General features: G+C 42.8%; 1 protein-coding gene across 1 annotated transcript in view; it reads left to right on the forward strand.

Annotated features, from left to right (window-relative positions):
* AP2B1 (adaptor related protein complex 2 subunit beta 1) overlaps window positions 1-26791 on the forward strand; it is a 113863-nt gene extending 87072 nt beyond the window's left edge. The window contains exons 22-23 of the mRNA XM_063456628.1: window positions 17435-17589; window positions 25890-26791. Of these exons, the coding sequence (XP_063312698.1) occupies window positions 17435-17589; window positions 25890-25964 (230 nt within the window). The 3' untranslated portion in view covers window positions 25965-26791. The remainder of the gene's footprint in view (window positions 1-17434; window positions 17590-25889) is intronic.
* The last annotated feature ends 684 nt before the right edge of the window (window positions 26792-27475 follow it).

The following is a 27475-nucleotide window of genomic DNA, read 5'->3' on the forward strand; positions in this document are numbered from 1 at the left end:
GTGTATGAATGAGTGCAGTGTGTATGACTGCAGTGTGTGTGTGTGTGTGTGTGTGTGTGTGTGTGTGTGTGTGTGTGTGATGCAGAGTGTGATGCAGAGCCTTGGTGGGGGGTGGGCATTTTTAATATTTTTTTTTATTATTATTATTTTAGTTTTTTTGTTGTTATATTATTATTTATTTATTTTTATTATTATTATTATTAATTTATTTATTTTTTCGTCCCCCCTCCCTGCTTGATACATGGCAGGGAGGGGGGCTCTCCTTCCCTGGTGGTCCAGTGGCATTGGCAGTTCAGTGGGGGGGAGGGGGGCTGGCAGAGAGCACTTACCTCTCCTGCAGCTCCTGTCAGCCCCCTCCTCCTCCGCGCCGGTCCGTGCAGCTCTTCTGTCAGCTCACACTGTAAGTCTCGCGAGAGCCGCACTATGACCCCGCGGCTCTCGCGAGACTTACACTGGGAGCTGACAGAGGTGCTGAACGAACCGCCGCGGAGGAGGAGAGAGCTGACAGAAGCTGCAGGAGAGGTAAGTAACCGCACACAGCCCCCAGTCTGTATTATGGCAATGTAAATTGCCATAATACAGACAGTGACTCGAGTATAAGCCGAGTTGGGGTTTTTCAGCACAAAAAATGTGCTGAAAATCTCGGCTTATACTCGAGTATATACGGTATAAATTTTTTTGTGTGTGTTTGTAATTTGTTTTAGTTGTGTGTAAAACATGCAGCGTATATATAACTTGCAGGAGGTATATGCCTTCTTGGCGTCAGACTCTGACACCACTGACACTGCATCAGATTTTGACCCAGGTCAGTTTTCTGACACGTCTAGTCAAGACGACATGTCATCTGTGTGTGAGCCGGCTGAAGAAAGAAGCTGTGCTTCCTCTGCTATGCCAAATGTGGAGGAGGACTGGGTACCTCCACAGTTAGCTGAGCCCAACGTCCCCCCTTTTAGGGCCAACGCAGGCATTAATGTTAATGTGGATGGCTTCTCCCCAATGCAGTATGTGGAACTATTTTTAGGGGATACCATCTGGGAGGAGATTGCTTCCCAGACTAACTTGTATGCTACCCAATTTATTGATAACAATCCAGGTAACTATACAGTCAGGGAGCATGACTGGCCTCCCACAGATTTCCCAGAGCTTAAACAATTCTGGGCTCTTACAATGCTCATGGGGATTATAAAGAAGCCATCGATTCGCTCATACTGGAGCACCAACCCAATAATGTCTAGTCCAGTATTCTCCCAAACCATGCCTAGAGCCAGATACGAATTACTGCTGAGATTTTTACATTTCAGTGACAATACCCTCTGTCACCATAGAGATCACCCCCAATACGAGAGGCTTTATAAAATACGCCCACTGCTAGACCATTTTCAGGACAAATTTTCGGATGTTTTTACCCCCCAACAAAATTTATCCATAGAGGAATCTCTAATGAAATACAAAGGGAGATTAGGGTTCAGACAATACATCCCCTCAAAGCGCTCTAGGTATGGCATAAAACTGTACAAACTGTGCGAGAGCGAAAGTGGATACACTTATTATTATTAGTATTGCCATTTATATAGCGCCAACAGATTCCGTAGCGCTTTACAATATTATGAGAGGGGGATTTAACTATAAATAGGACAATTACAAAGAATTTACGGGAACAATAGGTTGAAGAGGACCCTGCTCAATTAAGCTTACATTCTATAGGTGGGGTGTAAAACCAATTAGGACAGGACTTTGCAGTCAAATAAGGTGGGTTGCCCTTTATGAGGTAGAGGTTACTCTGGGAGGCCATAAGCTTTCCTAAAGAGATGGGTTTTAAGGCACTTCTTAAAAGATGCAAGACTAGGGGAGAGTCTGATGGCGGTAGGCAGGCTATTCCATAGTCCTGCAAGCGTGAGTTGGCCGTACGGGTGCGGACAACGGACAGGAGGTGGTCACGGGCAGAGCGGAGAGACCGAGAAGGGACATACCTATGGATCTGTGAGGAGATAAAGGGGGGCTAGAGTTGTTCAGTGCTTTAAAGGTGTGAATTAGTACCTTGAATTGACTCCTATAGCATACAGGAAGCCAATGTAAGGACTGACAAAGGGGTGAGGTGTGAGAGAAACGACTAGAGAGGAAAATCGGTCTGGCAGCAGCATTCATTACGGACTGTAGCGGTGCAGTACGGCTTTTGGGAAGACCAATTAGGAGAGGTTTACAATAATCCATGCGGGAAATTACTAGAGCATGGACAAGCTCCTTGGTAGTATCTGGTGCAAGAAAGGGGCGGATGCAGGCTATGTTTTTAAGATGGAATCTACAGCATTTGGCAACATGCTGGATGTGAGGCTTAAAGGTGAGGCCAGAATCAAGTATGACGCCAAGACAGCGTGCTTGCAAGGATGGACTGGTGTGGGTAGCACAAACTTGAAGGGAGAGCGAAAGAGGAGGATCAGTATTAGGAGGAGGAAAGACAAGGAGCTCAGTTTTAGAGAGATTGAGTTTCAGAAAGCGGGAGGACATCCAGTCAGAGATGGAAGAAAGGCAAGCAGTGACACGTTGCATGTTGGCAGGGGAGAGGTCCGGGGAGGAGAGATAAAACTAGGTGTCATCAGCGTACAGGTGGTAGCGGAGTCCAAAAGAGGTAATACGTTTGCCAAGAGAGGCAGTCTAAAGAGCAAATAGAAGGGGACTAAAGACAGAGCCTTGGGGGACTCCAACCGAGACAGGACGAGGGGAGGAGGTATCATTAGAAAAAGAGACACTGAATGAGCATTGGGAGAGATAAGAGGAAAACCATGAGAGGACAGAGTCACAGAGACCAAGCGATTGAAGAGTTTGAAGAAGGAGAGAATGATCAACGGTGTCAAAGGCCGCTGAGAGGTCAAGAAGAATTAGTATGGAGTAGTGACACGTTTGCCTTTCGTGTATATGAGGGGAAAGATGGTCAACTGGACCCTCCTGGCTGTCCTGACTCCCTGGGGACAAGTGGGAAACTTGTATGGGACCTATTAAACCCCTTGTTTAATAAAGGTTACCACCTTTATGTGGATATTTTTTATAGTAGTGTCCATCTGTTTAAAACTCTTTATGGTTTACAGACACTGGCCTGCGGCACTGCCAGAAAAAAATCCAAAGACTTTCCACGATCTCTTATAGAGGCAAAATTTAAAAAAGGCGAATGTAAAGCACTTCGCAAAGCTGAAGTGCTTGCACTAAAATTTAGGGACAGGAAGGATGTCAACATGCTAACACCATCAATGACAAACGCATGTCAGACGTCTCTGTCCAGGGCAGAGTAGAGTTTGCATCAGGGCGTATAATAAGTACATGGGGGGTGTTGATTTGGCTGATCAGCTGATGCAGCCATATCTTATTTTATGAAAAACCAAAGCATGGTATAAAAAGGTGGCTATCTATCTGATGCAGATAGCAACCCACAACTCTTTTTTGCTTTTTAAAAAAAATAATCCAGGGAAAACCACCTTTCTCCAATTTCAGTTGAAAATAATTTCTTTAACAATTTATGGAGATGGACAAGTTCCAACAACGGTACAAGCTGAGTCCAGACATTTTATTTTTAAGTTACCGCCAACTGCTAGAAAAAAAAACCCAGAAACGTTGCCGGGTCTGTTTTAAAAACGGGGAAAGGACAGACACCCCTTTTCACTGTCCTGATTGCCCTTTGAAACCAGGACTGTGTGTAGGAACATGTTTCAAGCTGTACCACACAGAACAGTTGTAAGAAGTGTTCCTGAAATTTTATTTTATTTTTTGTTTCTTTGGAAAGCAGACATTTTTTGTTAGTCAATTTCCTTCCCCCAAATCTCCAGTTAGATTCTATTTGCAGGAGTCAGTTTAAAGATTGCTGCTAAATGTACATTTGCTACCTGCTCATTTGGTCTAACAAGTTTTCTGGCAGTAACACATAACCAGCTGGCCAAAACCAGATGACGTGTGCATAAAAACCAGAATTAAAAAAATTACCACTACACTTTCTTTGGGGGGGAAAGAAGTCAAAACACCCCATCTTCTTTAACCTTTGATGTCTACTTTATAAAAAAAATATATACTATATATACTGTCATGATGGTAACATTAACTGGGGGGTGCAAAAATATGTCCAACTGAAGATAGACCATAGCATACCTATATATCAAGTTGAAAAACTGACATGTACAAGTTCTGAATGTTGCCTTTTGGCCCCCAAACAACCCAGCAACCCTATACATGGGGGGTAACACTGTACTCGGGAGATGTTGCTGAACATATTGGGCAGTGTTTGGCAGTGACACATAACAGGATCTGTTAAATCATGCCTAAAGTACAATGTGTGTGACAAAAAAAGATTACTACCCAACAGTTTGACAAAGGCTGGTGGTAGAATTCAGTGCATGAAAAGTGTTAAAATACCACCATTGAAATACCCTGGGTTGTCTACTTTTCAAAAATATACCCTGGGTTGTCTACTTTTAAAAAAAAAAAAACAGAAAAAAAATTACTAACTCAATGTTTGACAAAGCCTGGTGGTAGAATTAGTGCATGGGAAGTGTAAAAATACCACCATGTGAAATACCCTAGGGTGTCTACTTTTCAAAAATATATGGTTTGATGGGGGTAAAATACATTGGCTGGCTTCAAAAATGTCCCAAATAGGACATGCATGCAGGTTGACTACATGTCAAAATTCCAAGCTGGGAAACTGATATGCGTACCTGCCAAGTGTGGCCTTTTAGCCCCCCAACAACCCAACACACCTATACATGGGGGGTATCCCTGTACTCGGGAGATGTTGCTGAACACATATTGGGGTGTTGTTTGGTAGTGACACCCAACAGAATCTGTGAATTGAAGATTATGCTAGCTTTAGTGTACTAATAATCTCGCAAAATACTCGCCTCCTGTCTTTATTAAAATTAAGATTATTAGTACACTAAAGCTAGCATAATTTTCAATTTTATTACATGACAGGAGGCTTTTGAATTTTTAACGCTGATGTAACAAGGAAAACGCAGCGCAGGAGTTCGGTCTAAAGTAGAAGGTCCGAAAAGTGGATTCGCGGGACCAGTCAGCCGCGCGTAGGACATCTGATAGTGATGCTCCGGCTGCGTAGGCCGAAGAAGCAGCCGCACCTCTCACCGAATGAGCCCCGAAAGTGGCGTCCACGCCTGCCAGTGACAAGATCCAGCGTACCCATCTAGCGAGAGTGGTAGAGGAAACTGGATTGTGAGGTTTGACATAGGAAATCGGGAGTTGACCGGAGGGAGTCGGGCGAAGAGAGGCGGTAGCCGTCACGTACCTGCGTAAGGTTGCGACCACGCATAATTGAGGCTCCGTGACGAAAAAGGGGTAAAAAATGGCGGTAGAGTTTGATTTGGTGCATCGGGAGACATGGAAGGTTACCCCTTCAGGACCTATGGAAAAGGCATTGACTTCGAAGGCTCAAACGTCGGATACCCGACGAAAGAAAACTAGGCAAAGTAACATCGTCAGTTTGGCTGAAATTTGGCGGAGCGAGAGTTTGTCGTTAGGCGGCCATCCTCTTAAGAAGTTGAGGACGAGGTCCACATCCCATAGGTGAGTGTATTTGGGGGCCGGAGGACGTTTGAGTCGCATGCCCCTCAGTAGTCGACATACCATAGGATCCTTACCCGCCGGAATCCCTTGGATAGGGATATGGGCCGCTGAGATCACCGATCGAACTACGTTAATAGTTCTATAAGATTTCCCTGTTGCAAAAAGCGACGACAGGAAGTTCAGGATGGTGGGAATAGGTGCCGTAAGTGGATCGAGGTCCCGTTCCAAGCACCAAGAGGACCAGGAGGTCCAAGCAGAGAGATAGCATAGTCTCGTCCCCGGTGCCCATGAATCCCATAAGAGGTCCCTAGCAGTCTGCGATAGTTCGCCGACTCGCCAGGTGCCCCGGAAAGAGTCCAAGCCACCAGGGAGAGTCTCTCTTCCATTATTAGCGGGTGAGGGTTCCCCTTCGGATCCGTGAGGAGAGTCGGATGGGACGGCAGTAAGAGCGGGTCTGCGTAAGATAGTGCCAGAAGGTCCGGGAACCACTGTTGACTCTGCCATAGGGGGGTAATCAGGAGTAGAGAGATCTGGTGTAACTTCAGATAGTGGAGAGTCCTCGCTATCATAGCGAATGGGGGAAATGCGTAGGCGCCAAAGGGCGGCCAGGCCTGTAGGAAAGCGTCCACTGCTTTGCATTCTGGATCTGGGAGCCAGCTGAAGAAGTCTGGGGTTTGTCTGTTGTTGCGGGATGCGAAGAGGTCTAGATGGAAGGGTCCTCTCCTTCGCGAGAGGGCATTGAATATCTCTGAATCCAGCATCCAATCGCTGCCATCTCTCCAATGGTGAGAGAACCAGTCGGCTGTGAAATTCGTCTCCCTTGGGAGGTATTCCGCCTTGAGGGAAGTGTTGCGTGGGAGACAGAAGTCGAACACCTCTTTCGTGAGTTCGGATAGGAGTCGTGAGCGGGCTCCGCCTAGGCGGTTGATATAGCGGACGGCCGAGATGTTGTCCATCCTTAGGAGAATGCAACAATCTGATTTGTCCCTTGCTAGGCTGCGTATGGCGAAGGAGCCTGCCAGTAGTTTGCCCTGTAGTGGAGTGGACCCGGGTAGATGGCTTGGATGGATGCCGATAGGAGGCCCACAATCCGAGCTAGATTGCGTAGGGGAACAGATTGGCATCGGATCGTCTTGCGGATTTCCTTCCGAATAGCTGCGATCTTGGTTGTCGGCAGACTGAGCGTGCTGGAGACTGAGTCGATTTCGAATCCCAGGAACAGTATGGTTTGGGAGTTGTAGCCGATTTCTGATGGTTTATCGTAAACCCTAGGGATTCTAGGAGTTCCACAGCAAAACGTGTGTGTAGTCTGAGTCTTGATTTGACGGAGCAGAAGATTAGGAGGTCGTCCAGGTATATAATGCAGCGAATTCCTCTTGCGCGCAGATGAGTAACTACCGGCTTCAACAGTTTGGTGAAACACCATGGGGCCGAACTGAGGCCGAAAGGGAGGCAAGTGAATTGGCATGGTTGGTCGTTCCACATGAAGCGGAGGAAACGTCTGCTGTCGATGTGAACCGGTACTGAAAGGTAGGCGTCTTTGAGGTCCAATCTTGTGAACCAATCGCCGTCTTGTAGGAGATCCCGTAATAGGTGAATTCCCTCCATTTTGAAGTGGCGGTAGACCATGTGGGCATTGAGAGTATGTAGGTTTATGACTGGTCGGAGGTCTCCTGTTTTCTTTTTTACTAAGAAAATGTTGCTGAAGAATCCTCCGGAGTCCGGGATGGGCTCTATTGCCCCCTTGTTGCAGAGTTCAGCTTGGATGAGTTTGGAGTCCTCTGTCGAACGGTTGAGCGGTCGTGGTGGGAACTCTTGATAGGGTGTGCTGACGAAATCTATGATGTATCCCTGTACCATCTGGAGTATCCAAGCATCTGACGAAATGGTCGTCCAGTTCTGAAAGAAAAGAGAGAGACGGCCTGCATGCAGGGTGGTCGTAGGTAGATGGTAGCTTACCTGGTGCGAAGCGGGATCTGTCACGTCCACGGGTACTGCATCCCCTGTCAGAACCTCTTGAGTAGGTGAAAGGTTGACGGTATTCTGTTTCTGGGTAGAAGGGTTGCGGTCTTGAGGATAGGGGGCCTGATGGCCAGAAACGGCAAGCCCGTCCAAAAACACCCCTGGGGGGTATTGTCTGAAGACCCTCCTCATTGAGGTTTGAGCTTTACTTAGTGAGGTAAAGACATTGACATGGCGATTCAATTCCTTTAGGAAAGGGTCTCCAAATAATTTGCCCTGTGCCAGAGGTCCGAGTTCTTTGGTGCCCAACTCCACCAACTTCCCGTCTATGCGGAGAAGTGCTGCCTTACGCCTCTCAGATGAGAGGGCCACATTTGCGTTTCCGAGGAAACAAAAACCGCGTTGAGCCCATTCGCGGATATCGTGAGCCCATTCCCTGACCATGTCGGCATCAAATTGGTCTACACGTTGGAAGGCATCGTCTGCCAGGTACATGATGCGTGAGAGGGGTTCGGAGGTATCGAGAAGCTTGTCTTGGACTCCTTTGAATCCCCTCTCCAACCTGCGGCGGGGGTTGTGACCACCTCTACTCATGAAGGTAGTGATTACCTGGTCAAATTCAGGTGTCATAGCTACTTGATCTGGTAGGGAAGGGCGGGGGCATTCCGACTTCAGTCGGTTGCGAACTACCTTGTCCATAGGTTTACGCATCCATAGGTGCATAAACTTAGCTAGGTGTTCCGGAGGTGTCCATTCTGTCGAGCGGGGGTGTCTGATGTTACGTGGGTCAAAGAGCGTCTGGCCCATGGGGTCCAGAATAGCCTCGTCCTGTGGCAGGGTGTTGTCCCCTGTCCATTGCCATTCGGCAGCGAATGAATCTGAATCCCCTGTATGAAAGGGTTTAGATTCTGAGCCCCAGGCGTCGTCGTCGGATTGAGACGCGTTAGCTTGCCATTCATCCAAGATGGCCATAGTGTCATCAATGTCTTCCTCCTCCTCTGAGGATAATACTTGGGGAGGAGCAGGGGTGACGGCTGCCGTTGTTTTGCTCTTCTTAGTGGGCTGTTTGCCTTTGCTCGGTTTGGGGTCCTTCTCCCCTTTCCAATGGCGTTTACTAGCCCGGGTGTCGTCCTTAGACTGGGTTTCAGAGTCCTCAGACTCAGTGTCTTGGCGTGGCTTGGAGCGTTCCGGTTGAATGGTCATCATGTGGGATAGGGCCTTTTCCATAGAAGCGACCACGCTGCATTAACCATGGACTGAAAATCCACTTGAGTAGGTTGTGAGTCTTCCATGATGTTTGGCAAGGACTTGGCACTGGTAAGAGGGCAGTTAAGGCAGGGGTCAATAGTAGGAGAGTATCCTACAGTAGTTATAGTACCAGCAGTACCAGATATATAACCCCAGCAGGGTAATGTTCCGAGAATAGTATAAAAATACTAGGGCCCCAGCAGGGTAGAATAGCTCAGGAACAATAAGTACCAGCAGTACTGAAAATATATATATATCACCCCTGCAGGGTGTATTGGGCTTTAAGTCTGGGCAGCACCCAGTATACAGAGGTTACAACAGTAGAGCTCTGATAGGCAGCACCTTTATGGGGCTCTACCCCAGGGAGCACAGGGTATTGAGCCCTATAGTGCACATATACCACAGGAGTAACAGAGACTTTCTGTGGGGACCCCTGCCTGGTTGAGAGTAATGTGAGTTGATAGAAATCTGAAATAGTAAGGGAATATGAGTGACCAACTGGTTGTGGCAACAGGTGGATTAACATAAACATATGCAAACAATGATATGAGTAAAACAATGCTTACCTTGGAGATTCAGAGCAGATGTAGATCTCAGCAGAGGCATACCGAGTGGGTTTGAGGCTCCAAGATGGCGGCCGCGGGTCTCTCCCGTCACACTGAAAGTGTGGGAAAGTAGATCTGGCCGTCGGCCGGGAGTGGAAAGGGCTCTGCAAGGCAAAGTTTCCAATGGTGGAAGGGGGAAAGAAAAACGGTGGGGGGGGGGAGGGGGGGATCTGATAAAGGAGCCCCAGGAAAAAATCCTGAGTAGAATAAGGTAATGAGACAGAATAGAAGTGACAGACAATAAGGTTTAAGCAGTGCTATACAGTAAATACAAGGAATAGAAGTTATAATAAATATCCAAACAATTAATAAATATGAGGAGCTCAATATTCTGACCTGTCTGCTGATGGAGCAGTAAAGAAAGAGGAGGAGGAGCCTGTTCACTGGGAATACCTCCTACTGTTTTTTGATTGGTTCTTACTATCCCTTTCTTTACTGCTATGGAGTTTAGTAAAGAGAGTTATGCAAAATACAAAGCCTCCTGTCATGTAATAAAATTTATATCTGAATTGCAATGTATGTGAAACTAAAAAAAATAAACTACCTATGCAAAGTTTGGCAAAGGTTTGTGGTAAAATGGCTGCATAGAAAGTATCAAAATATTCTTAGATGAATACCCTGGGTTATCTAGTTTAAGAAAAAATATATACATGTGGGGTGTTTTTTTTGGAGATTTATGACATAACAGTGTTACAATGTCACTATTGATACTATTGATTTGAAAAATGTACATTTTGAAACAGCAATTGCCTACTTGTAGCCCTATAACTTGCAAACATTGGGTATTTTTAAACTCAGGACAACATTTTGAATCTATTTAGCTGTTTGTTTCATTCGATTTTGTAGATGAGTAAAAGATTTTTTTTAAGTAAAAGTAAAAAAAAATTTTTTTTTAATTTTTCACCATATTTTATTATTTTTTAATTAAATTATATGACATGATAAAAAAAAATAGTATTTAAAGAAAGCCCTTTTTGTCCTGAAAAAAACAATATATAATTTGTATCGGAACAGTAAATGAGAGAGCGGAAAATTACAGCTAAACACAAACACCACAAAAGTGTTAAAATAGCTCTGGTCCTTAACGTACAAACATCGCAAAAACAGTCCGGTCCTGAAGGGGTTAAAGAAGTCTTATACCTAGTGTTAGATAATAAACGTTAGGAGATGGCCCTCAGACAACCATCTTATATAGATGACCAATTACTATATCAGTGGAATGTCTGGGAAGATATTAAACAGACATATTTTTAATAACTTAAATCCACAATTGACCTGTTTTATTGTTTACATATATAATTAGGTATTTTACTGAATATTATACACCTTCAATATCTTTGTATAAGTTTTGAAATATTGTTGCACTAAATGTTCAATTATTGTTTGTAATAACGACATAGCTTGATTATGACTATTTAAAATGAATGTTCTATTTCTTTTATCCCCCCTCTTTTATATTCTCTTCCCTCCCCTTTTATGTTTAATTTCATGTTTGTTAATTAATAAAACAGAAAAATTTCAATAATAAATATTTAACTAGAATATTACAAAATGGCGTAACTGCAAGACATTTTCTAGTTACATTATTGTCATAAAATGTGCCAATGCTGTTTGTTTCCCCCAAATTCAAGGATTAGTAGAAGTCACTGTCTTCCAATATTAACATTTTAAGTTCAATAGTCATATTTCGATATTTTCTCTCCAAAAACAACAAAACAAAAAACGACTTTTAAACATTGAAAATATAACGCACAAACTAAGCTAAATTTGTCTTGCACCCTGATTGTTTACTCTCCCTAAATTTAGTGGGTAATCCAGACGTGGACGCCTTGCTCACTGTGCCTAGAGGCATATTGGCTATACCTCGCTGACGATGCCTTAAAAGGCTGAAACGATTGTTTGGGGTTGCTGTAACTCTCATGCAGAGAGAGCCGGCCTACATTTGGGATATGTTCCGCCCTATTGGGTGAAAACAGTCTCATATGCACGTGGCCTGATTCTTTTTGTAATGGTACAAGATGAGCTAAAACCAGCTTAAGATATGAGCGGAACCCACCAAAGGGCAGGCTATTTGAGCTGTTGTCAGTTCTCCGTATTCTCTTGCACCCATTTTTTTGCTCTACAAACTAAAGCTATTTACATCTCTTAAAACACATCTCGTTCTCAAAGCTTGCAAGCAAAACATCTGACAAATATTGCAGCCAGTTTAAAGGAACACTATCGTCACCTAAATTACTAAATAAAGCAGTTTTAGTGTATAGATCATTCCCCTGCAATTTCACTGCTCAATTCACTGTCATTTAGGAGTTAAATCACTTTGTTTCTGTTTATGCAGCCCTAGCCACACCTCCCCTGGCTATGATTGACAGAGCCTGCATGAAAAAAAAAAAAAACTGTTTTCACTTTCAAACAGATGTAATTTACCTTAAATAATTGTATCTCAATCTCTAAATTGAACTTTAATCACATACAGGAGGCTCTTGCAGGGTCTAGCAAGCTATTAACGTAGCAGGGGATAAGAAAATCTTAATTAAACAGAACTTGCACTAAAGAAAGCCTAAATAGGGCTCTCTTTACAGGAAGTGTTTATGGAAGGCTGTGCAAGTCACATGCAGGGAGGTGTGACTAGGGTTCATAAACAAAGGGATTTAACTCCTAAATGGCAGAGGATTGAGCACTGAGGCTGCAGGGGCATGTTCTATACACCAAAACTGCTTCATTAAGCTAAAGTTGTTTAGGTGACCATAGTGTCCCTTTAACCCCTTAAGGACCAAACTTCTGGAATAAAAGGGAATCATGACATGTCACACATGTCATGTGTCCTTAAGGGGTTAAGCATACTGGTATGTTATATCTCTTTTATTATAAACTCCTTTTTGACTTGTACAATTACTCCTCTCCAGGGGCCCTATTTACTTACTCTTCCCACATGTCAAGCTTTATTAGAATTAATTGTTTGACTTGCTTTACCTATTGTACCTCACTGCAGAATATGTTGGTGCTATATAAATAATTCTAAAGCTATGTAACTCAACTCGACTTTTTATTTTAATATTAGCAGATGCCACCTCAGTCAGTACCAAACAAACATTGACAGTGGCAGATCATATTTCAGAGGATTCTTAAATGTCTAATATACAGTTGTGATGTTGTGCACTGAAATGAGATTACATTTGTTCTGACACCTAGAAATTGCTTTCACGTGAGTTGGTGTGTTGGCAACATCCTCCTGGTTGCTGCTTTCTCCCTGAGTGTTCAAATAAGATTCTATTTGTGATCATAATTACTTGAACTCATATGATTACTATGTTCCTTCTGAGACTCACTGCCTGAAAGGTTACAAATTGCAACCTTTGCTCCCTGAATGACTTTGAATTTTCTAGTATATGAAATAATACATCCCAAGTGATTGCTTTATGTACATACAGTGGGACCTCGGTTTACGAATTTAATGCGTTCTCCGGGACCTTTCGTATTGCGAAAAATTCGTAAACCGAAACACGGTTTCCCATAGGAATGCATTGAAAACCAATTAATGCGTTCCGGAGGTGAGAAAAAAAGTCAAATAAAGTATTTTATCTGTTCAAAACTCTTTATAAAGTGCACTTTAACCCCTTAAGGACACATTACATGTGTGACATGTCATGATTCCCTTTTATTCCAGAAGTTTGGTCCTTAAGGGGTTAAAGGCATAAATACTGTACAGGGACATGATTAATCAACCAATAACATTTCAAACATCCAACTTTACGTTTTAAAACATCACACATCAACTTTTAAAACATGGCAGACTGTTGGTAACATGGTACGGTACACTTTAACTGTACATAAATCACACGTCAACAGGGAAAACATGGAAAATTGCAAAACAATTTCAACACTTTTTGGAAGATGAGGAGGACGAGGGCAATAACACAAGCAGGTTCTTCTTCATGTCTAGGCTGTTTTTGTAGGAACCTTTCCATTGTCTGCTGCCTCTGGCGCCTGTTAAGCATCCCTCGGAAAGGGGACATGATGTCTCCAAAACCTGCTGCAAATGGCTTCAAAAGGCTCCACAACTTGCTGCAAATGGCTCCAACACCTCCACACTACACACTTACGTGCTACCCACACTTCAGTATGCAGGGGGCGGAGCTATAAACCGCGACACTTGTTTCGAATTGCGAAAAAAATTCGTAAACCGAGGCATTTGTTTTACGAATTTTCATTCGTAAACCGAATTTTTCGTTTACCGTGGCGTTCGTTAACAGAGGTTCCACTGTAATGTTAAAGGACTGGGTTATGTTCCATGCAAGTGCTGATGGTCTATTTGCTGATTAAATATTTAAGACAACTCTTTACAAAGAAGTGAAAATTCTCCCAGTGTTAATCTGCGGAGTGTAGAAAAATATCTAAAGCACCAGCTTTAAACCACATGAGTGTAATGAGCCAATATGGCAAGTAAACTGTGGTGAAGATCTCCACATGTAAAGTCTCTGACTGCACAAAGCCTACCAGAAACAAATGAGAAAAAGCCTTGTCTTGCCTGTAAATGAGATTTCTACTTGTAAAGGCTCCTACAAGCTGACCAAATATCTAATATTGTCCTCCAGTTCAGTGACACAGACAGTGATTATTTCCTTGAGTTTGTCATGTCTCCATATACCATATTTATCGGCGTATAACACGCACCGGCGTATAACACGCACCTCATTTTTAGAAAGAAATTCCAGGAAATTTCCCCCCCCTCCCATAGTATTCCCCCCTCATCCCATAGTGTTCCCCCCTCATCCCATAGTGTCCCCCCCCCTTTCCATAGTATTCCTCCCCTCCCCTCCCATAGTATTCTCCCCCCTCCCCTCCCATAGTATTCTCCCCCTCCCCTGCCATAGTATTCTCCCCCTCCCCTGCCATAGTATTCTCCCCCCTCCCCTCCCCTCCCATAGTATTCTCCCCCCTCCCGTCCCATAGTATTCTCCCCCCTCCCCTCCCATAGTATTCTCCCCCCCTCCTCTCCCATAGTATTCTCCCCCTCCCCTCCCATAGTATTCTCCCCCCTCCCCTCCCATAAAATTCTCCACCCCTCCCCTCCCATAGTATTCTCCCCCCCTCCCCTCCCATAGTATTCTCCCCCCTCCCCTCCCATAGTATTCTCCCCCCCTCCCCTCCCATAGTATTCTCCCCCCCTCCCCTCCCATAGTATTCTCCCCCTCCCCTCCCATAGTATTCTCCCCCCTCCCCTCCCATAGTATTCTCTCCCCTCCCATAGTATTCTCCCCCTCCCCTCCCATTCTCCCCCTCCCCTCCCATTCTCCCCTCCCCTCCCATAGTATTCTCCCCCCCTCCCATAGTGTACTTCCCCCCCTCCCCTCCCACCCATAGTGTACTTCCCCCCCCCTCCCATAGTGTACTTCCCCCCCCCCTCCCATAGTGTACTTCCCCCCCTCCCATAGTGTACTTCCCCCCCCCCCCCTCCCCTCCCATAGTGTACTTCCCCTCCCATAATTACTTACCTGTCCTGAAGCGTGGGCCGGCTTCACAGCTTGCACCGCGGTACAGGAACTTTAATTTCATATTTCGGTTTCCGGCGGGACTGAAAGGAAGTGTGCACACTATTGTGCACACTTCCTTTCAGTCCCGCCGGAAACCGGAACATGAAATTAAAGTTCCTGTACCGCGGTGCAAGCTGTGAAGCCGGCCCACGCTTCAGGACAGGTAAGTAATTATGGGATATCGGCGTATAACACGCACCCACGATTTTCCCCCTATTTTCAGGGGAAAAAAGTGCGTGTTATACGCCGATAAATACGGTAATTGGTGCTGGATCTGGGAATTGCATTTTAGATAGATTCTCTTCACATGTATCAACTTTAGGAGTGTTATTTGTCAACTCTACCTATCTATCCTCTGTAATACACAAGTATGTCCCGTTTAGACCTCTAAGCTCTGCCGAAGACCTTCATCTATCCTCTGTTCGTACTCCCATCTCTGATGCTCGCCTTCAATACTTCCTCTAGGGCTGCACTGTTCCTGTGGAACTCCCTTCCCTTCTCCATTAAAATTTCACCCAGTCTCCAGTCCTTTAAAAAAAATAATTAAAAAATCACTTCTTCAGGAATGCGTATCAAGTAAACTGTTAATAGTCCCCTCCCCCACCCCGTTTCCTCTCCTGTCATTAAAACAAATTACAATAAATACACTGTCTTCAGTGTACACTATTCTACCAACCTACTTGTCAGACCCTACCCTTGCCCTTTGTGTCACTATACTCCACTCCCTCTAGCATGTAAGCTCATTGAGATGGGCCATCAACCCCTCTTTTCCTGTGCGTCCAACTCTTCTGGTTACAATTACGTGTTTGTTAATCCACCCATTGTACAGCGCTGCGGAATTTGTTGGCGCCATATAAATAATAACTCTAGTTTCTTTGTTTTACTTATAAAATTGGTAAAGGTTTAGTTTCACCAATTTACTCTTTTAACTAATTTTTAGTCCTCTGAATTTAATAGCACAATCTTTCCTAGACAGTGACATCTATAATTTAGGACCTAGTATCTTTTGTTATTCTGCATATGTATGTTTGTTTTTAAACTGAGCGTTTAATGTCCATGTCTGTTTGCTGTATTGCATGCTTCTGTTCTATGTCTTTGAAATACAAATGCACAAAATTAATTGCTTAGCTTTTTTTATTTTATTTTTTATATTCACTCTCATCCTGCCATCCACATGTGTACACACACCTTAGAAGCTATCTCCTCCTCCTATCCGTCCTCCTCACAGAGACGTGAATAGTGGAAAACATTTCCGAAAGCATGGCAGTTGATTCCAGTTCAGCGGCTCAGCTCTCAGAGAGCTAAATATAGGCAGCAGGTCATGTGACAATCTGCTGGAATCACATCTGAGGAGCGTTAACCCATATATTCCGAGGGAATACAGCTCAGGATTATGAGCGACAGGATTATTTATAAGCAAAGAACAAAGAAGCACATTCACAGCAGTGGGACTGGTGTACCACAGCACAATATGTTAAATGTTTTGTTTTAGTTCCCCTTTGTCAGTGTATATTGTGCTGCCTATAGGCAGATTTAAGATAGTCCGTTTCTGTGATACAAATCTTGAACTGCCAAAAACATCTGTCTGCCTTCGGCAGGGAGGCATGACACGGGCTGGAATGATCTCCTTGGATGTGACACTATGGCTGTATGAGTCTGGATCGGCTTAGGTACTGACCTGCAGACTCTGTATCAGGTATACATTAATATGTCAACCAAGGACAGGTTATCTCACCAAGCAATGAACCGCTGTCTTCCTCTTGAGTTCTGATGTGGATACAATTAAAGGTTACATGTTGAGAAGAGGGGAGGGGGGAATCACAAAAGGTACATGATACATATAAGTAGGACACATGTTACACTGCATTTCTGGTTTCTATATATTTTAACCCCTTTACTTGTTGGTCCTGAACTGAACACATGTTGAGTGGTGTGATCATTTTTAAGCTGATTTGCTGGTGCTTTTCCTATCTGCATCAAAATATTATTTTCTGCACCTCTTCCATTATGTTATTTTCTGGTTCCGTTTTGTTTCTCTTGGTTCACCAATATGTTCCTTCCAATGTACAAGTGGTGCAAACGTGATTGGGGAGGTCCCTAGTAATCCTTTGCCTTATTTTATGAATGTAGTCAAAAGTAAAAGCATGGAGGGAAAAAGTGACCACAGAATTTGAAAAAAGGAATAAAAAGTGACAAAGCGCACCCATGTATAAAAAGGTGGATTAACCATTTTCTACATGAGAAAATGGTGCATGTGCACAAATGTGACAGTTTTTATACATGGCCCTCTGGTTTCTGTCAGTTGTGTTCTATTGCTTCAAGTAGCACCCACTTTAACACGGTCATCGGACCTCTCTGAAAGTATTGTTATCATTTATTTTCATAATAAGTGTGTATTACAAACTATTTATAGAACCAGTACATTTTCAACAGAGGCTTTGTGCGATCCTATAGTGTAGAGAGAATGTGCCTTTTTTTCTGAAACAATTGGCTTGTAACATCTGACCTTTTATTGTCTTATTCTTTTAGACTCTGTTTCTAGCAAGCTGCAAAATAGCAATGTTTACACCATTGCCAAGCGAAACGTTGAAGGCCAAGACATGCTTTACCAGTCCCTGAAGCTTACCAATGGCATCTGGATCTTGGCTGAGCTGAGAATCCAGCCTGGGAACCCTAATTACACGGTAAGATGTCAGAAGTATGCACATTTGAATGATCAAACGTGTTTGTTAAACAAGCCCACTGTTAGGGGGTTGTGGTTTGTTTGTTGTTTTTTTTGTTTTGTTTTTTGTAATATATCAGTCCAAGTCTTACTAACACATGTCTTTGGAGGTTGTCTAGGACGACCTCCATTACTCTTTCTCATTTGTTTTGTATCTCTCTTGCATTAATTAGTAAACTATAACTCCCATGTGTCACAGCCTGCCACTGGAGTGTGTTCTGCTACATTCCAGAGTAATAGTTTCAACCAGTTTGCAAATATGCCATCTGTTAATTCTTTAGTTCAGCGTTTCCCAATTGGTGGTTCCGTGAGAACAAACTTTGGGTTCCACCGCAATTTGCCCATCGGGTGGCCCATGCACTTAGGGCGGCGGGTGGCACGGCTCTTTTGAGAGCGCAACGGGGGGCCCTGCAGTATCGGCGGACTGGAAGGAAGTGACAGCCTGTCGCTTCCTACCAGCTTCATTAGAGAGCGAGGGAGACGTGAGGGACGAGAAGGCTAGAGGTACCGGCACCGGCACACAGCAGCATGGAGGCAGAGGAGATGATGGAGTGAGCTGCTTCTGCATGCTCACTCCCATCAACCTCAGCCATGACTATAACCCCAAGCAAACCACCATAATGGACACCAAGGTAAGCTAACTGAAGGGTGGCTGCAAATACAAAAATGTTAACATGTTTTTATATGTCAGATTGTGTGTGTTCTAAATAACAATGATACATTCAATAATATTTTGCAAGTGCAGGAAGTAAAAATGTTTCAGGGTGTAATGATCATATAGTGGTCAAGCATACTTTAATCACTATTTCATACAATATTTTAATTATTTTTTTTTTTTTTATAAATGAACTTAGGTTTGGAATGCTGGGTAGCGATGTTTGGAAAGAAACAATATAAAGTGATTAAATATTCCCCTTGAAGTGAGAAAAGATTATTACACGCCTTTAAGATGGTTTAGATAGTATCAGCAAAACCAATACAAATGATTCCATCTTTCTTGCATTACATAATTAGAAGGCATTTTTGATTTCTCAGATGTGGAAAAAGCAGCACATGATACAATTGAGCATACCACTGATACCACCTTTCACTGGGGATATTGTATTTTTATTGGTTTAAATGGACACTATAGTCACCATAACAACTTCAGCTCATTGTACTTGTTCTGGCAAGTATAATCATTCCCTTCAGGCTTTTTTCAGAGAAAATGCAGTGTTTACATTACAGCCTAGTTATAGCTCCACTGGCCACTCCTCAGATGGCTGCTAAAGCTGCTTCTTTGGGCAGTGCTGCAGAGTAAGCAGCACTGCCATTCTGTGTCTCTACCATCTGCATGCAGACACTAAACTTTCCTCATAGAGATGCATTGATTCAGTTCATCTCTATGAGGAGATGCTGATTGGCCAGGGATGTGTTTGACTTGTGCTGGCTCTGCCCTTGATCTGCCTCCTTCACAGTCAGAGACAATCCTATGCTAAAGATTTGTGATTGGCTCAGAGAAATACATCTGATGATGTCAGCCAAGCAGGCAGATCAGAGACACAGGCAGTAGCTGCAGACATGAATACAAGTAAGATTGTACTATTATAAAGAAGGCAAGGAGAAACGGGGGGCTTGATGGTGGTTTTAACACTATAGAGTCAGGAATACGTTTGTGTTCCTGACCCTATAGTGTTCCTTTAATCTACAGAATGCAAGTACACTGTAAGCTTGTTACATGACTATACCCAATGCAGCTATAAACTATAAAGAGAGAGAGAGAGAGTATTGTTTAACATTTATGGATGTGGATGTATAGAGATGTGAAGTAAGACAGGAATGGTTTCTTAGGAACTTCCTTCTTGATCAACCAATAATTGATTAAGGTTGGTGTAGGTTTTGTTATAAAGTAGCTCTGTTGCTAACTTTGGGAAAACGTGGTTTTATAATTAGTTATTTATTTTTAGACCTTTTATGGTCTTCAGCTTGATCATTGATACAGTACAAAGATTGCTTTTTGTACTATATAACCTGTATCACTGCAAAGTACCGGTATATATGTTTCAGTTCTAGTGGTTGGCAACAGCACCCCTGTATATTTTAATCTTCAGATATCAAGGCTGCTCTTTAGAAACAAAACCAAACATTAATGTGATGTTCATTGACTGCATTTCTGTATATATATCTATCTAAATGTTATCAGTTAACACTTTTGTGGCATATTCTTTTTCAGTTTAAATTCTACAAATCAAAGTGGAGCACTTGCAATGTTTGATGAATGTCAAATCAAACTCATGACCCCAAAAATAGTATTTCTAAAAAGTGTAATTAACACTTTAACCCAGCAGTTCCCAAACTGTGTGCCGCGGCGGCCCAGGGCACACAGGGGACCCGCAAGTTATTTTCCCGGTGCTATGATTATAGCACCGGGAACTGTGCTCTCCCCTGCCAACTCTGCTGGACCGGAGGGGAGAGCAGAGATCTCCCTCCCCGGCCTGCTAGCACTTTGCTGACAGCCAGCAGGGAAGGGAGGGAGAGAGGACCAGAGAGAGCTCAAACCTGCAGTTCAGCTGGTTCTCCTCTCGCGAGCTTGGAGCGTTGCAGTGGTTACCACAGCATCACTCCGAATCTCGCGAGCATGAACTCTAGCAGCTCCTGAAGCTGCTAGAGTTCACTCTCTCCATTGGGACCGCCAGGGCTTCCCCACCGGACCACCAGGGATTACAGAGAATGTCCCCTCCCCAGGCAAAGATAAGCAGGTAGGGGGGGGATATCATTTTTATTTTTAATAAAAAAATAAAGTATATATTTCTTAATTTGCCCTCCTACCCCCACATACCCCACACCACACAATAACTCTCCCCATATACACACACACACACACACATTATCCCCCATACACACACTATCCTCCATACACATACACTGCACCCCACACACGCACACTGCACCCCTCACACGCACACTGCACCCCTGTACACACACACCCACACTACAGCCCCTGTCCCGGCAGACCCCAGGCAAGTTCTTAAACCGTTTGACTACTTACCTTGGGAGGGCACTACTGACACCATAACCACTACAACATAATGTAGTGGTTATTGTGCCTGGATTGTTTCTTTAAATAATCTACCAGTGCCACTCCCAAGGTTAGGGGCCCAGTACATGCGGCAGCGCTGTACATATGTACAACCTAGAACATTTTTGACTTGGTGTGCCTTGGAAAAATATTGAAATATTCAGGACACCTTGAACCTAAAAAGCTTGGGAACCACTGCATTAACCCTTTAAGGACATATCTTCAGAAGTTGGACTTACGCTTAAGGGCACACATTTTATGCATTTTTTGCTGTCTGTGTTCAACTACAATTTGCATCTTTCTCATTTATTGTATTAACACATATTATATACAGTTTTTTTTTTTTTAATGCACAAAAAGGGCTTTAATTTGATATGACCTATACATTGATAAATTCTCAGTTATTAAAAAAAATATACAAGAAAAAAGGGAAAAAAAGTTGTTGTTTTTTTCCACAGTTTTGGCAATAATAACGTGTGCATAATTAGTGCAACTTAAGGAAAGTAATTCAAAATAAATTAATTTAGTTCTGATTTACAAAATATATAAATGTATGTCTAGGATTTTGGTTTATTTTCAATAGTTGCTGGTCACATGATATAAGGAATAAAATACAATTTTAACGTGGAGTGATTTTAGAAGTTGGTATATTTGCCTTGTAAGGTTAATAGCCCTCACAGAAAACAAAATTGCCACACAGAAGTATATATTTATGTAAAGCAGAAATCACAGGCTATTGACCTAGTGGTATTTTGACACTTTTTAAGTAGGCATTTAAAAGCCACTTTCTGCTAAATAGTCTAGTTAAATTGTGTTTCTTCTGATTTTTAACATACACACATATAACAGTTTTTTTATGTGTATTTTGGAAAACCTAGTGTATACTATTCCTGCAGAAAACTCAATTTTGTGTTCATCTCCATCTTCTGAGTAAAATGAAACCCCCAATATATGTCTTCGTCACTATCCAGCAGGGTCGCCATCAGAAATTTTGGGGCCCCTGACAAAGCACAAGGTCTGGGCCCCCTCCCTCCCGGGCCCGCCCACACCCTACCTAGTCAGCTGACAATGATGCAAGACTGAATGTGGTGTGTATAGTGGAAGTGAATTAGAATGTGTGTAATGGATGTAGTGTTTGTGTGTATTAGATACTATTTGTGCAGTGAATGCAGAGTGTGTGTTTGTGTAGCGGATGCAGTGTGTATAGTGAATGCAGAGTGTGTTTGAGTAGTGGATGTAGTGTGTGTTTGTGTAGTGGATTTAGTGTTTGTATGTAATAGATGAAATAAGTTTAGTGGATGCAGTGTCTGTAGTAGATGTAGTGTGTGTATTAGACGCAGTGTCTGTGTATAGTGAATGCAGAGTGTTTCAATTTGTGGTGGATGTAGTGTGTGTACTGTGAATACAGGATGTGTGTGTAGTGGATGCTGTGTGTACAGTTAATGCAGAGTGTGTGTCAGTATAGTGAATACAGAGTGTGTGCATAGTTTAGTGAATGCAGAGTGTGTGTTGGTGTGTAATGAATGCAGAGTGTGTGTTAGTGTGTAGTGAATGCAGAGTGTGTCAGTGTAATGAATGTAGTGTGTGTGTTAGTGCAGTGAATGCAGAGTGTGTGTAAATGTGTAGTGAATGCAGAGAGTGTGTAAATGTGTAGTGAATGCAGAGAGTGTGTTAGTGTGTAGCGGATGCAGAGAGTGTGTTAGTGTGTAGCGGATGCAGAGTGTTAATGTGTAGCGGATGCAGAGTGTGTGTTAGTGTGTAGCGGATGCAGAGTGTGTGTTAGTGTGTAGCGGATGCAGAGTGTGTGTTAGTGTGTAGCGGATGCAGAGTGTGTGTTAGTGTGTAGCGGATGCAGAGTGTGTGTTAGTGTGTAGCGGATGCAGAGTGTGTGTTAGTGTGTAGCGGATGCAGAGTGTGTGTTAGTGTGTAGCGGATGCAGAGTGTGTGTTAGTGTGTAGCGGATGCAGAGTGTGTGTTAGTGTGTAGCGGATGCAGAGTGTGTGTTAGTGTGTAGCGGATGCAGAGTGTGTGTTAGTGTGTAGCGGATGCAGAGTGTGTGTTAGTGTGTAGCGGATGCAGAGTGTGTGTTAGTGTGTAGCGGATGCAGTGTGTGTGTCAATATAGTGGATGCAGTGAGTGTGTTAGTGTGTAGTGTGAGCAGAGTGTATGTTGTATTAGTGTATGCAGTGTGTTGTATTAGTGTATGCAGTGTGTGTTGTATTAGTGTATGCAGTGTGTGTTGTATTAGTGTATGCAGTGTGTGTGTGTGTTGTATTACTGTATGCAGTGTGTGTAGTGTGTTGTATTAGTGTGTGTTGTATTAGTGTGTTGTATTAGTGTGTGTTGTATTAGTGTGTGCAGTGTGTGTGTTGTATTAGTGTGTGCAGTGTGTGTGTTGTATTAGTGTATGCAGTGTGTGTTGTATTAGTGTATGCAGTGTGTGTGTGTGTTGTATTACTGTATGCAGTGTGTGTAGTGTGTGTTGTGTTGTATTAGTGTGTGTTGTATTGGTGTGTGCAGTGTGTGTGTTGTATTAGTGTATGCAGTGTGTGTTGTATTAGTGTATGCAGTGTGTGTGTTGTATTAGTGTATGCAGTGTGTGTGTTGTATTAGTGTATGCAGAGTGTGTGTGTTGTGTTAGTGTATGTAGTGTGTGTGTTGTGTTAGTGTATGTAGTGTGTGTGTTGTGTTAGTGTATGCAGAGTGTGTGTTGTGTATGTGGTGTTAGTGTGTGTTGTGTTAGTGTATGCAGTGTGTGTGTTGTGTTAGTGTATGCAGTGTGTATGTGGTGTTAGTGTATGCAGTGTGTGTTGTGTTAGTGTATGCAGTGCGTGTGTTGTGTTAGTGTGTGTGTTAGTGTATGCAGTGTGTGTTGTGTTAGTGTGTTGTGTTAGTGTATGCAGTGTGTGTGTGTTGTGTTAGTGTATGCAGTGTGTGTGTTGCGTTAGTGTATGCAGTGTGTTGCGTTAGTGTATGCAGTGTGTGTGTGTTGCGTTAGTGTATGCAGTGTGTGTGTTGCGTTAGTGTATGCAGTGTGTGTGTTGCGTTAGTGTATGCAGTGTGTGTGTTGCGTTAGTGTATGCAGTGTGTGTGTTGCGTTAGTGTATGCAGTGTGTGTGTTGCGTTAGTGTATGCAGTGTGTGTGTTGCGTTAGTGTATGTAGTGTGTGTGTTGCGTTAGTGTATGCAGTGTGTGTGTTGCGTTAGTGTATGCAGTGTGTGTTTTGCGTTAGTGTATGCAGAGTGTGTGTTGCGTTAGTGTATGCAGTGTGTGTGTTGCGTTAGTGTATGCAGTGTGTGTGTGGTGTTAGTGTATGCAGTGTGTGTGTGGTGTTAGTGTATGCAGTGTGTGTGTGTGTGTGGTGTTAGTGTATGCAGTGTGTGTTGTGTTAGTGTATGCAGTGTGTGTTGTGTTAGTGTATGCAGTGTGTGTTGTGTTAGTGTATGCAGTGTGTGTTGTGTTAGTGTATGCAGTGTGTGTGTTGTGTTAGTGTATGCAGAGTCTGTGTTGTGTTAGTGTATGCAGTGTGTGTGTTGTGTTAGTGTATGCAGTGTGTGTGTTGTGTTAGTGTATGCAGTGTGTGTGTTGTGTTAGTGTATGCCGTGTGTGTGTTGCGTTAGTGTATGCAGTGTGTGTGTTGTGTTAGTGTATGCAGTGTGTGTGTTGTGTTAGTGTATGCAGTGTGTGTGTTGTGTTAGTGTATGCAGTGTGTGTGTTGTGTTAGTGTATGCAGTGTGTGTGTGTGTGGTGTTAGTGTATACAGTGTGTGTGTGTGTGGTGTTAATGTATGCAGTGTGTGTGTGTAAATGTGCAATCTGTGGGGGGGGATGAAGGGGCATTTTCCTATTAATTTTTCATTAAATTAAATGTAAATGTTTCTCCCTGCTTACCTGCTTCCAGGGAGGGGGGAGATTCCATCCCTGGTGGACCGGTGGGGGGGCCCCCGGCTCCCTGTTACCGCAGAGGGGGCCCAGGCAGCGCACAGCTTCTCCTCTCTTCTCTCTTCTAATAACTCTTGCGAGACCCGGTTACCATGGCAACGCTCCGCGGGTCTCGCAAGAGTTATTAGAAGAGAGGAGAAGCTGTGTGCTGCCTGGGCCCCCTCTGCGGTAACAGGGAGCCGGGGGCCCGCGGCTGCACACATAGCGATATTCGCTATCTATGTGTGCAGAGAAAGAAAGTGGGGCCAAGGACTGCCAGAGCAGTCCGGGCCTCCGACAACCGTCATGGTTGTCACCCCCTGATGGCGGCCCTGCTATCCAGTGAAGTCACTGTTAATCAACAGATCTAGTGAGATAGATTATATTAATTTAACATATTATAATAAACGTTCAAATATTTCTATTTTTTTTTTCTTTTTCTATTTTTGGGTTCCTTTATATAATGAAATTAATTGTTGGAGTGACCAATCCTACACTTTTCTTTCATGTATGATTCTCATGTCTAGATCTAGTGAGAGAATCACTGTGGCTGAGCTTGATCGCACATCTGCAGTGTTCTCTATGGAGTCAAAGGGCTACATGCAGTGCTGACTTTCAGCACTGCATGCAGCTCATCAGCAAGTTTTTTTTAAGGACGGATTTAACCCTGCTCACACCACGATCTATATATAAGCATGTAAATGCCCATTTAAGCAGCTACATGCCGTGCTGACTTCAAACACTGCATATAGATCATCAAAAAGTCTGGTGCCACTACAAATGGTTGATACCTGGGACTCCCTGATGTGAGCAGGCATTTAACCCTGCGCACATGCATTGTAACAATGGGGTGTTAAAGCACCATTTAAATGCCTGTTTGCAGTGCTCACTTTGACTCTTTCCAAAACGCGTACTTAAGGGGTTAAAGCTGAAATGTGTACACTCACATTCATCGGAGTCAACAAAAATATTGCCACTAATGTGAAGCACTTCTGTATTTTTAAGGGTTGTACATTCCCCTCTTCTTTGTGGCTTGAAAGAAACCAAATAGTGAAGAATGTAGAGGTTCAGTAAATTAGCAGGTCAAAATAATCCAAACTTGCTCACCTGGTGTTGAGCGTTTATATACTTTGCACTAGGTGTGGGGGCCTTAGATGTCAATTAAGGGCTCTACTTTGATTTGTTTAATTTAAATTACAAATTTATTTGCTCATCAGAATGTTCACAAATTTTAATGTGTAATAAAATCAAATAATATTTTCTGCTCTTTCGTATCCCTCACAGTTGTCTCTGAAATGCCGTGCTCCAGAGGTGTGCAATTACGTGTACCAGGTCTATGACTCCATCCTGAAGAACTAAACAAGAACATTCATTGTCTGACTCATTATCTAGATGTGCATTATCCATTTTCCATGTAAAATGTCTCAATTGTATCACTGTATCCTTTCTTCCTACTGGATGATCCATTAAACTGTTTGGAAGTTCTGAGTTAGAGCAGTGTTAACCACCAGTCTCTTGGCTTCTCGAATGGATGGTGTTTGCTCTTATAAAGGTTTCCAACTCCCCAAGGAAATGTGGTGCCAGTAAATGCCAAAAGGTATTGGCCCCTTGCAGATGCTGGGTTGTGTATTGAAGTCTAATACTTCCCGATTTAGTCCTCCTTTACTTACAACATAGTGGATACATATTGCATTACATTTCATTGTATAGATGTTCTGAGACCAAGATAGATTATAGTATAGCACATGTAGGAACCAAAGTGATTACAGTCCCTCATTTGGAAGCCATGCATGAAAATTGCATTTGCCCCAACACATTTCACTTGCAAAAGAGTAAACATGTAGAAGCACTTAAGTTTAATTTTACTGATCTTTTATGCAAGTGCCCTAGATTATTGTATGATGGGTTACCTAGTTAATAGTGTGATCATCTTCTTGTGATTGGTGAAGTTAAGTCCCATTTCACATTGGGTTATTGTCACTTGTGTATCAGCATTGTTCCCTTTATACATTCACTGCTCCTCTTGACTTGTCCACATATTGACATTCCATACTTTTTTTTTTTTTTTTTGTATGTGTTTTCCAAGCTGGAAGAAGATATTTGTTGTGTACTGTAAAATCCAATTTCCTACATTGCATTGAAAACATAAAGCATCAATTAAACAAGTAAAATGTATTTCAGATTTACTGCTGTGGAGTATTTGTTTTATGTTGGGCAGGTGCAGTAAATGTCTTATTTGGACATCTTAAACAGAGCATGAAATCAAAATTATTTATTAGGACAAGTTAATATGGGCTTGTTTACCAAAGTTAATGAAGCGTGAAAGTGTTGTTTTTTTTGTTTTTCCATTTTCATTTAAAACTTTATTAAAATGAACCTATCATGGCAGGTTGGCGTAAACTAATATGCACTGAATATGTAACTTATCGTAGTGATAAATTATATATTCAATTGATTTAGGAGAGGTTTGTCGATTACTGAACGCCTAACCAGCAGCGGCAATGCAAGAAAATGGCAAAAGTTTATCCAAAAATATTAATTAATTTGGAAAGCTTATTCAACAATATTAAGTTGAGACCAAAGTCTTTATCCTAAGGCTAAGTACAATGTATGGTGGATACATTACCTTACATTTTGCACTGGAAAGAAAACAAAAAAAACTAATTTAGAGAATCAATTAAATGTATGTAATCTGTCCTGTTAATTGTATTTGAGGGTTTGTAAACATGCTGTAGACATTTAGTGCACAATGGACTTATGTTAAAGATCAATATACCACTGTCAGATGGCTGTATTCTGTCCCATCCCCCACTATTAGGTAGGTAACTGTGAGTGGCATCATTCTCCTGTACAAAGCAGTGTTGTACAAC

Source organism: Pelobates fuscus, chromosome 1, assembly GCF_036172605.1.
Source record: "Pelobates fuscus isolate aPelFus1 chromosome 1, aPelFus1.pri, whole genome shotgun sequence".
NCBI lineage: Eukaryota > Metazoa > Chordata > Amphibia > Anura > Pelobatidae > Pelobates > Pelobates fuscus.